We start from the raw sequence: 11,662 nt of genomic DNA, 5'->3' as shown, positions 1-11,662 counted from the left end.
AGCTGATTCCATGGCCAGCACAGTGAAGGGAGGAGCAACAGAATAGTCCCTGGACTGCTTTGAGTAGTCAGTAACCATAGAAACACCATGCTTTTAGTAAAGAAGACAGGCTCCTGTTTTGTCTGTGGTCACTGATGTTTAAAGTCTTGGAAACCATTATTATCTCCAGAAGAACTATCTGCAAAATACTGGAGCATGAAGTTTTTTTATTGTTTTTTTTTTTTTTCTTCCTAAAGAGTCTTACCCAGTATGCACACTGCTTCTAAATAATGTGTGTCTCAGTGTGTGTCTTCATCCAAAACACTGTTCCATTTAAGATTTGATTTATTGCAGGGGAGGACGAAAAGGATCCCAGCTCCCAGAGGGCCAGTAGAAACTCTGATGTTGGATAATTCTTGCTGAGATGTAGTGTTCTTTCATGCAGTTCCAATACGCTGCACAGCAAGTTTAGGAGTAAAGTTACACTTAAGGTTAACATAAAGATCCAAGCCACTTATCTAGTGGACCATGAGGGGGTCGCTTTCCTTCAGATATTATTGCACAGATGAGTAATTTATTAAAATGTCATGCCATTTACAATTTGGCCCCCTTTTTGGGGAACCTAACCCTAAAACAACTCTAAATTCCTTCTGTCAGCAAAACTGTGCAAAGATCATGTCTGCCAGTATTTCTGCATGCGGAGGAAGGCAATAATGGGCTACGGCATTGTTTAACGCCTTCAGCGAAGATTAATTGAGCCACTTTAAAGATTATGCTGTGTGCTTCTGAGAAAGAGAACGCTGCTGATGACATTTTGAGTGCAGATTTATACAGGTAAGGAAATAACACCTTGCAACGCAGAATTGAGGATTACAGCTTAAAAGGCAAAAAATGTAATGTAAAAAAGCTCTAATCCAGAGAGAATGGATTATCAGATTTTATTATATCACATCTCTGGAAAACTTGATTCTGATAGGTCAATAGTGCCGTCCAACGATTATTTTCCAATATTCACTGTCATCCATGGCGAGTATACTTATAGGGAAAGTTCACAGAACTGCAGACAACATTGAGGCAAGGTTCTCTCAAAGTTATGAACAAAGGTTCTGTTCGTTCAAAGTTATCTGGTCTTTAATAACGTTCTCCAAACGTTTGCACAAAAACATTATCTATACACCATACATTAACTTTTTAAAACGTTTTTTTTTTTTAAACATTTTGGTTGGATGTTCAAACGTTTTTTAAATGTTTCTAGTTTCAGAATGTTCAAAGAACATTCAAAAGTAACAATTCGATAATATTTGCAAAATAGAATCTTCCCTTTGTCATATAAGACTTTTTTTTTTAAACATAAAAAAAACTTGACTTTTGGAAAGAACGTTTTCACACCTTAATTGGAACGTTAGCACAACGTTCTTGGAACGTTAGCTGGGTATCAGACCATTCATCTGGGCAACTGAACCATTGCTACTTTTGTGTTTTTCTTGTGAAAATTAAATCAGAGAACTTCTGTATTAAATGATTGTAACATTGTTGCAGTGTTTGTTCATGTAAATTATGTATTTATTTATTTGATTAGTAGACAGGATAGTGTACAGTCAGCCTGCCAATATTCTGTCAAATATCTTTGATATATATATCCATCTTTGATATATGTCCATATGTCTCCAGTTACCTCTTAAAAACTGCCACCTTGAATCAGCAAAGCCAAAATGAGACCAAAGGTGAAAAAATATATCAGTATCACCAAAAATCACTAAAAGGAAACATAGAGGAGTGTGACTTGCTGCATGTGGTAATAGTAATGAAATCTGTGACTTTTCAGACTCATTGCAGATGAAAGAATGAAATGAAGCAGGGTGAGTGTAGGGTTTGCCTTCACTGCAGCATATCAGTGGCAGAAGTGACACTGCGCTGCAGAGCTGGGATATGCTGAGAGCAGGGAAAAAGCTGAATCCCTGATCCATGTGGCACAACATCACCTCTAAATATTGATGTTTCTTTCGCATGTGAGAGGAGGAGTAATCCAGAGTCAATGGGTCTCTTATGTATTTTCTAGTTCATACAGTTATGCATGGTGCTGGCCAAGACTGTTTGATTCCCAAGGAATGTGAAAACAGAGAACATGTATATTATATATAGAAAAAATATGTGAACCGCTTGCAGAATCTGTGAGAATGTGAATCATTTTAACAAAATAAGAGAGATATTACAAAATGCAAGTTATTTTTTATTTATTACTGTCCTGAATAAGATCAAAATGTTTACATATTTTCCACAAGATTAAAAAATAGCTGAATTTATTAAAATGACCCTGTTCAAAAGCCTGGATGATCCACGGCTGTTTTTGTGTGTGTGTGTGTTCTTGAGTCCCTTGTTTGTCCTGAGCAGGTAAACTGCCCAACGTTCTTCAGAAAAATCCTCCAGGTCCTGCAAAAACCCTCTTCAGCAGTGACTGTGTGATTTAGATTTTTCACACTGAGGACAATTAATCCATTAATGAATCAACAAACCTTTAAGAGCCAGGGGGTGAAAAAAAACCTTTTGAATTTGAAGATCAAGGTAAATTGTACTTATTTTGTCAAGTCACCTTTATTTATATAGCGCTTTTTACAATGCTGATTGTTTCAGAGCAGCTTCACATTGTTAAACAGGAAAGTAATGCAACAGAATTTGATTTGGCTGTACAGCCTCTCTGGTGAAAACGGTGATGTTATCCAGCTCATTTCAATTATCATATAGTGACAATGCGGGCAGATCAGTAATTTAGTTGAACATTTATTTGAATATTTAGTTGAAAATTAAGTATCCCCAACTGAGCAATTATTAGATAGGAATATTCGAAAGTCATCACGCCGGAGACGGGTTTATTGAGGATGTTGTGTCGATGAGGCAATTTGACTTCCGGGAAACATGCAAGTATATTCTGTTGCTTCCGAAGGGCAGTACTAAATGAAAAAAAAAAAAAAAAAAAGATATTTAATAGTGCTGGGGAAAAAATGTAAGTTTGTGTACATAATATATGTGCGTGTACTGTGTATAATTATCATGTATATATAAATACACACACATGCATGCATATATTTAAGAAATATTTGCATGTATATAGTATATAGTATATTCAATTCCTCTGCTATATAAATACAAATTTTAAGTAAAAATATAACTTTTTTTTATTAAATATATACAGGCATGTGTGTGTGTATATATATGAAGACTTCAGATGCAAAAGCCTCTAAGTCTGTCTGATGTTTTTCTTTAAAATAAGCATTTTTGTCAGGCTTCTATGTATATGTTTCTACCTAAGTACTGGTACTTCTGAATGGGCTGAGGCTGGGATTTGGTGGGTTTGAAGTGAAAGTATTTTATGAACTTATACCATATGCGGAGAGCATTCACTCAGTATCATTATCTCATTTTTGACCGTAGTGGCTTTTAGAGGCTTTTGCATCTGAACTCTTCATATATATATGTGTGTGTATTTATATATATATACAGTAAACACACATATACTATGTAAACACAAACTTTTATTTTGGATGCAATTAATCACAATTGATTTTTCCCCAGCACTAATATTTCAACAAAATAAGAAAAATGTGGACCTCTTCAACCTGTTCAAATGTTTTCACCCCCAGCTCTTAAAGGGTTAGTTCACCCAAAAAGGACTTATATAGTGATGACTGATTTCAAAGCACTGCATCATGAAGCTTCGAAGCGTTATGAATCAGAGAGTTTGGTTTTTTTTGCGCACAAAAACTATTCTCGTCGCTTCATAAAGTTATTGTAGAAGCACTGTAGTGAGATGGACTTTGTAACGACGTCTTTAGTACCATTTATGGGTCTTGAGAGTGTAAAGTACATTGTGCCAATGGAGGCCTTTCTGAGCCATCGGATTTCAACTAAAATATCTTCATTTGTGTTCCGAAGATGAACGGAGGTCTTACGGGTGTCGAACGACATGAGGGTAAGTAATTAATGACAGAATTTTCATTTTTGGGTGAACTAACCCTTTAATGCATCGTGTTTCCTTCTGGAGCATCAGTGAAAGTTTGAACCTTTTTTAATAGTTGTGTTTGAGTCCCTCAATCGTCCTCAGTGTGAAAAGATGGATCTCAAAATCATACAGTCACTGCTGGACAGGGTTCAAATATGCAAAAGATGCTGGAAAACTGAAGAATTTTGGGGACCTGGAAGGTTTTTCTGAAGAACATTGGGCCGTTTAACTGCTCAGGACAAACAAGAGACTCATGAACAACCATCACAAAAAAACTAAACAAAAAACAGCTGTGGATCATGCAGGCTTTTGAACAGGGTCATTTTAATAAATTCAGCTATTTTTTCATCTTGTGGACTATATGTAAACATTTTTATCTTATTCAGGACAGTACTAAATAAAAAATAACATGCATTTTGTAATATCTCTAATATGTCGTGGATCATCCAGGGAATGACACAGTATTAAGAATCAATGGTTCATAAACTTTTGAACAGGGTCATTTTTAATAAATGCAGCTATTTTTTTGTTTTTGTCTTGTGGACTTAACATTTTTTTATGTAAAATATCTTATTCAGGACAGCACTAAATAAAAAATAACCTGCATTTTGTATGATCTTTTTTTTTTGTTAAAATTATTCACATTTTCACAGATTCTTTAAGCGGTTCACATACTTTTTCTTGCAACTGTATATATATCCGCTGTTTTAAGAAATTAAAAAGCCTTTTTATGAAAAAGTGTTTGCTTTGTGGAATTTACAAATTGTATACAAAAATGCATACCCCTGTCTTAACCAGAGACTGCATGTTGTATGTCATGTATATTGAGGTTTGCATTGCTTGCCTGCAGCATGTGTTCTTTCATATGAATCAGGTGTCACACATATGCATGTATGAAACTACAGCTAGTGACAACCATAGCCATGGTCAAAAATGACCACTTGAAACCCCCTGTGGGGCTTTCAGGGTTGAGTTACACTATATGCTGACATATTCACACACAGATAAACAATGTCATGTGTACTCTGTCAATTGTCCTGTCAGTCAGTGCTTTTTATGTTACATCGTTTTGGTGTCAATATCAGGGTGCACATTTCCATATATAAGCACTTTCAGTTTCGTTCAGATAAAAAACGATTTGGTCCATAATGATGCACCATTTCAAACCAAAACTGTATTAAATATGACAATACACACTCATAAATGTTATCAATCCAAGCTACCACTCGTGGTCCTTGTTTGTGAACTGGTTGCTTGCATTTGGCCAACAGATTACTTAATATTTTGCTATTAGCAATAAAATAATACGATTTTCCCTTGTGCACACACAATTAATAAAACTGAAGCCCTGCTGCAAATGAAGGTGTAGCAAACCATCATGTTTCAGGTGAAACCAATACAAGCTATACAATTTCTTCAGTCTATTTTAAACAAATGCAATATGCAAGAAATAGTATGGTACACTCTAAAAAAGACGGTTCTTCAAAGGTTCTTCAGTTCTATTCAAAACCGTATGATCTTGAGGAACCCTTTATAAGCTGAAATTTTTTTTTTCTCTGTGTGAGTTTAGGGTTCTTTATTCCCGCCTTTTTGTTTTTCAAATCAATAACTGTCAAAGCCACCTCATCACTGATTTTCTGGAGCTCAGCTATACAACTACACAGACTGTCAACACACTCTCAACAGGTAAATGATTTCTTTATTAAAATGTCTATACATTTTAACTTTCAAATTGTAACTGGTTTCCTACCAATCATGCCTTTTTCTCTTTGTAGTTTAACAGAACATGCAAGTGTGACTTGCTCTGTTCAGGTAAGGATACTTCTCTTGTCCACTAAGCAAGGCCTAATACAGATTTTTTTAATGACTTTATGCATAAACATACCCCAGTCACAAAATAACATTAACGCTATCCCATGTCTTTATCTCAATTTTCCTTTTAACATTGTAAATGGCTCACCTCACATAGCCTACTGTCAATTTTTTGTGCTAATTTTGAAACAATGTAACTCTAAACTCAATTGTGTATTTCAGATGCTGTCACATCCCACAACCTCATCATCTGCAGAGAGAAACTGCCACTCAAAAAACACTCATAATTAGCCTATGGACTTAAAGACATCAGAGGATTAAGATATTTCACTGGAACGTGGTCTTCATTACATCTATATCATATTCTATTGTTATTTAATGTATGCAGCTAATAACTGTTGTTAGAGCACTGTTGTTTTGCTACAATTTGTCAATACCTATAATTGACACAACATGCTGGGGTTTTTTTTATGTAAAAACCAAATAGATGCCACAAGACCAGGAAGATAGAGGGGTAAAACAATATATATATTAATAAATGATGTTTAAACTGTAAACTTTATTGGTATATAGTGAACAAGTATTAAGTAGCCTATGTCCGAATTCACAGTTCTCATATAGGCAAAAAGTAGCCTACCTGATCAGACAGCAGAGTATGGGGTCTATAAGTATGGGGTAACAAAAAAGTGGGCTTTTCTAAAATTGTAGGTGTTTTCAAACTGATGGGTGTTTACAAATCTTCACCCGACCCCACCCCTAAACCCTTCCCACACTGTGGCGTGGGCAAATCAGGTAATGCAGTGAACAATAACGTTAAAACAGCGTTAGGGGAAAGTAAAGTAGCCTAACTAGAAAGATTTCACCCACTGACAGTCTGTGCATTTCCCCCATGATGTCCCCCTCCAAAAACTGTAAATCATTTGTTTGAGTTGCATAATTGCATAAAGAGTTGCATAATTTGCATAATTTTTTTTGCATTCAAATCCCATACAAACGGAATAGGTAAGAAGAATTTCTCTAATGTGTTTATTATTAATAGCCTATAGCTAATCGTTATCTAAGATTCGAAGTAGGCTATTGAATCATAGTCTGAGGACAGGTTTTAGGGCTAATGTAATATAATTTTTTATTTAAAATTATCACATGAAATACTAATTTGTGTTAGAAACATGCGTTAGGCTAATTTACATGTGGAAATAGGCTACTTTTGTTTTAACGGATGACAGGAAAAAGTGTGGGACATGTTTTGAATCATGGTTATTTTCTGTTCTCATTGGTTATGCGATAACTAACATTTAAAAAAATGGTTCTATAATGTGACGATAACTGAATTTGATGAAATTACGAACGTGCATTCACTGACAAGCAGCAGCTCTTCGCGTCTTCATCTCTCTCTCTCTCTCTCTCTCTCTCTCTCTCTCTCTCTCTCTCTCTCTCTCTCTCTCTCTCTCTCTCTCTCTCTCTCTCTATAGAGGGAAGACGCATCCTGTAATCAGGTCACACTTCACTGTAGTCTCAGCATCCGTCTCTCGTCCTTTAAAGCAGAGGAAACGAGACATCAGGCAAAATGGTGTGGATGAATGAGCTGGGATGTCTTCTTGTCCCGTTGCTGATGCTTGTACGGTTTTCCGTGCAGGTGGACGTTAAGAGCGGGAAAGAAGCGGAGAAAACGGGGAATTTCATGGAAGATGAACAGTGGCTGTCCACCATTTCCCAGTACAGTCGCAAGATCAAGCACTGGAACCGCTTCAGAGATGTGAGTTGTCTTTAAGACGATGAATGATGACATTACGTGACTATATCTGTTTTAGCTCGCAACAATAACCGACGGTTTGGATTTGTTAGGAAGTGTTAGGAATGATAATGCTGGACAGTGTTATTCCTTAGACAACATTAGTCCTTCAACATTCCCTAAGAAATCCTTTTGAAAGGCTCTTTGGATAGAATAGGTTGAACTATTGAGTTCATACTGTAAATGTAGTAAAATGATTTACATTTATTTATCTGCACAAGACTTTAGATACATCTTTGGATGTATTTTGCATAGGTAAAATGCTCTGAAGATGCTCAAATCTTCAGTCAAACCCTAAATATAGCCTAATTGGTAACAATGTACCATCTGTTGTTGTTGGTTTTAATTGACAATAGGTTTGATTACAGAATAAAGCAGATTGCATTAGAGCCATTCATTGCCCAGCTGGTGGATGTGATGTAATAATAGGCAACTTTAATAATTGATTAGGACTTCACATGTATTCAGAGGGAGATTTATGGATTGATTAATCTCGCAAAGGTTATGTTGTAGCATGTGTCCCACAGGTATGTTATTTGATCCAAGTATTCAATGGTATTTCTTTATAAATATGCATAAAAATCGTCCTATGCATCATAAGGGAAAACATCCTTTGTGATTGTTGGTCAAATATCAATGATTACAATGAATATGCAACACTATCAAAATTAGGCTAGGTAAAGTGATGACTGATATTATGTTTATTCATAGTTGGTGGGTGACCTACCGTTCTTGAAAACAAAAAAGGTTCTCAGTTATTTTTGTTGAGTTTTGCTGCTCCAAATGAAACATTAAACCGGCCAACAGAAACTGTGATTTATCTCCATCAGTGTTTGGCTGGCAGCTATTTTTACCCTTCTAGAACTGGATTAAGTGTATGACTCCTTAAATGATTACGTGGAAAAACACATCTAAAAGAACCAGGAATTTATCAAAATATGGGAATGAAAAGATTAAGTGTGAATTAGACCAGGATTATAAATAGATGGACACAGCATTTCTGCATCAGTGGCTTACATTCAAACTAGGCCCTGCAGCACACTCTGTATTCTCCGATCAATGGATATTGATCACACCATCTCACACATATGAATAGCAGAGGAGCGATGCTTGTCCGACACATGCAGCGGTTGTTTTGGTGGGAGAAAAGAAAACCAAAACAGCTCTTAGAGGAAAAAAAATCTCAGCCCTTTTACTGTATCTGGCTCAACCATCAAATTAAAATGCAGGTTGTTCCTACTGTTGTTTCTTGAACTGTACTTGAGGTAACACACTTCAGTTGCACTGAATAGCACTGGTCCATGACATGCTGCCAGATGCTTTGTTTGGGTTGTCATGTCATTGCACAGATGGGAAGTCCCTTATTGTGAATGATTTAATACAAATGAGCATTTTTTCCCCTTTAACTTTCAAAACGTGCAAGATATGACAGAAGCACGACCCGTTGAACAAGAAGATACATCAGAAGATGCACATAGCACTGGTGCTACAGAGGTTGATATTTTTAGCACAGGCCACAAAATTGTAGCATAAGTATATATGCCAATATCAGTAATCCAAATCACAATCCAAACATTCAAACACAATCCAAGTCATCATCTAACGTCTAGCTGAGGAAATGTCAGAGAGGCAACTGCAGGAATAGGTTTGTTGGGCTGCACAATTTGGCCCAAAATTTGTTTTTATATATCAATATGACTAATAATAATAATTATTACTAAATAAAAAATGTAAACAAAATAAGAAATAGTACTACTGTAAAAATGTTTAGTTAATAACTGAGTATTTTAGAACAAATATAATATAATAATAATTATTATTATTTTATTTTACGCAAAACTGCTGGGTGGCCCATTAACATTCAGGTGGCTAATAACTATAAATCATTCGAAAGGTCTAAGGTTTTATTATAAATTATTAAATTATTATCATAGGGTGTTTTGAGCATTAGTGAGTACACACATGTAACGTAATGTTTGAAATTCCATAAGTGAGACTCCTAGAATTCATAAAAAATATGACGTTCAAGGACATCGCTTATATGGACAAAATCCTCCAGCTATCTGCAGCTGAAATAACATGCAGATAGAGACGTTCTGACTGATGAACATCAAGACAATAAACACATGACTGCGACCATATGGTTTATCTGTGTTCTTCTAGACATCTCAGGTATTTTCATAATAAAGTATATTTATAATTTAATGCTAATTGAAAGCCTTTATCGCTGCATAGAATATTGTCAAATAATATTTCCATTTTCCATTTAATCATTTATCGGACACTTTTATCCAAAGCGACTTACAAATGAGAAGAACAATATAAGCAATTAAATCAACAATAGGGCAACAATAAATGTATTAATCGCACAGATCGATTATTTGTACCACATACAACATATTTGGCGAACTGCACAGCCCTGATTAAAATCAATATCAAAATGCATTTATGAACAGTTTTATATGATGGTAAACCCATGCTAGTGCTTGTAAACTTGTTTATTATTCTGAGATTGCAAGGATTCGCACCAGAGACATGCAGCGACAGGCCCTCTGATACAATTCAGTACCTTTTTAACAGTCACCTGTTATCTTTGATCAGAGACAGATATGGAACTGATGTAGACCCTGAAAATTAATCTCTCTCTGAACGCAGCTTATTTCATTTTTAAAGTGTTGCTTGTGACAAAGGGAAATAATCCAAATTGATGTTGGCTTTCAAAGTCCTTTGAGGTTCTCCAAGCAGAATAATGATATAACTCAAGCGAACACTGATGAAAGCAGCAGAACATGAAAAGCCCATGACATAAATATTTCATGTACATTTTGCATTCCATTCTTGGTTGATTCTATCTTTTTTTTTTTTAGATACATGAGATCATTGTAACGAGACTGATGTTTACTTTACTTTATTTGTTAAAATGTATTATTATTTGACGTGTCCTCCCTCTTCTGAGATCAGATTATTTTTTAAATCATTATATATGTAAATATTTAAAGAAAATGTCTTTATATTTTACAATTTGAATTGTAGCTTCTTTTGATATTATAGAGATGCAGAACATTTGTTTGGATTTTTATTTATTTATTTATTTAAAAAATGTTCTACAAACTAGTGTTACGATACCAAAATTATGACTTTGATACAATACCTGACTAAAATATCTCAATGCTACTACTGAACCAATACCACCACAAAAACCTAAAACAACAGGAAAAGTTATTGAACAATAGATGACCCACATGGAACTTAATTCATTACTTTATTAATTAAAACCCCCCTGAAATCTCTCACTTGACCAGCGTGTGCGTGCCCTGCTTTTTTTCATTATTGACCTTAATTGCCCTGTCAAACTCAGTTTTTCAGGTACAGTAGGTCTATTTAAAAGTAGTGTTCAAGTAAGAAATGATACAGAAATTGACTAAAGTAACCAAAATGTAAAAATAAAGCTGCATAGTCTCCACTGTATGAATTAAATATACACTGTTTCTGCTACAAAAGTTATTCAGTCAAGAGCAGTGAGTGACTTTAGTTGTTGTGCACTGTGTAATATTTAGGAGGATCTATTGACAGAAAAGCAATATAATATACATAACTATGTTTTCAGTGGTGACCTTACATAATGAACTGTTATGTTTTTATTACAACATGTCCTCCAACCAATACGCCTATATAGGTTGTTTGTCACTTCCCTGAAATACGACCCATAGGAGCGTTAACTAAAGTTGCGCCCCTATCAACAACAGGATACTTTAATTTTAATTCATGAAATACGACCCATAGGAGCATTTACTAGAGTTTACTAAAGTTGTGCCCCTATCGAGAACAGGACACTTTCATTTTAATTCATGAAATACGACCCATAGGAGCGTTAACTAAAGTTGTGCCCCTATCAACAACAGGACGCTTTCATTTTAATTCATGAAATACGACCCATAGGAGCGTTTACTAAAGTTGTGCCCCTATCGACAACAAGACGCTTTCATTCGAATGCATTGTTCCCTTTTATTTGCGTCATATTTCGGGTTTTGCGTAGCTCAATTGATAGAGCATTGCAAACCACAACATCATGTAATCATGTG

The 11,662-nt window shown here is 35.3% G+C and overlaps 1 protein-coding gene across 1 annotated transcript in view; it reads left to right on the top strand.

The window, feature by feature from the left end:
- The first annotated feature begins 7,256 nt into the window (after window positions 1-7,256).
- Window positions 7,257-11,662, top strand: part of spock2 (SPARC (osteonectin), cwcv and kazal like domains proteoglycan 2) — a 40,964-nt gene continuing 36,558 nt past the window's right edge. The window contains exon 1 of the mRNA XM_079843386.1: window positions 7,257-7,544. Within this exon, the coding sequence (XP_079699512.1) occupies window positions 7,356-7,544 (189 nt within the window). The 5' untranslated portion in view covers window positions 7,257-7,355. The remainder of the gene's footprint in view (window positions 7,545-11,662) is intronic.

The sequence above is a fragment of the Gobio gobio genome (assembly GCF_949357685.1).
Source record: "Gobio gobio genome assembly, chromosome: 18".
NCBI classification, from domain to species: domain Eukaryota; kingdom Metazoa; phylum Chordata; class Actinopteri; order Cypriniformes; family Gobionidae; genus Gobio; species Gobio gobio.
The sequence above is the reverse complement of the archived record's forward strand: the minus strand, read 5'-3'. Positions and strand labels throughout refer to the sequence as shown.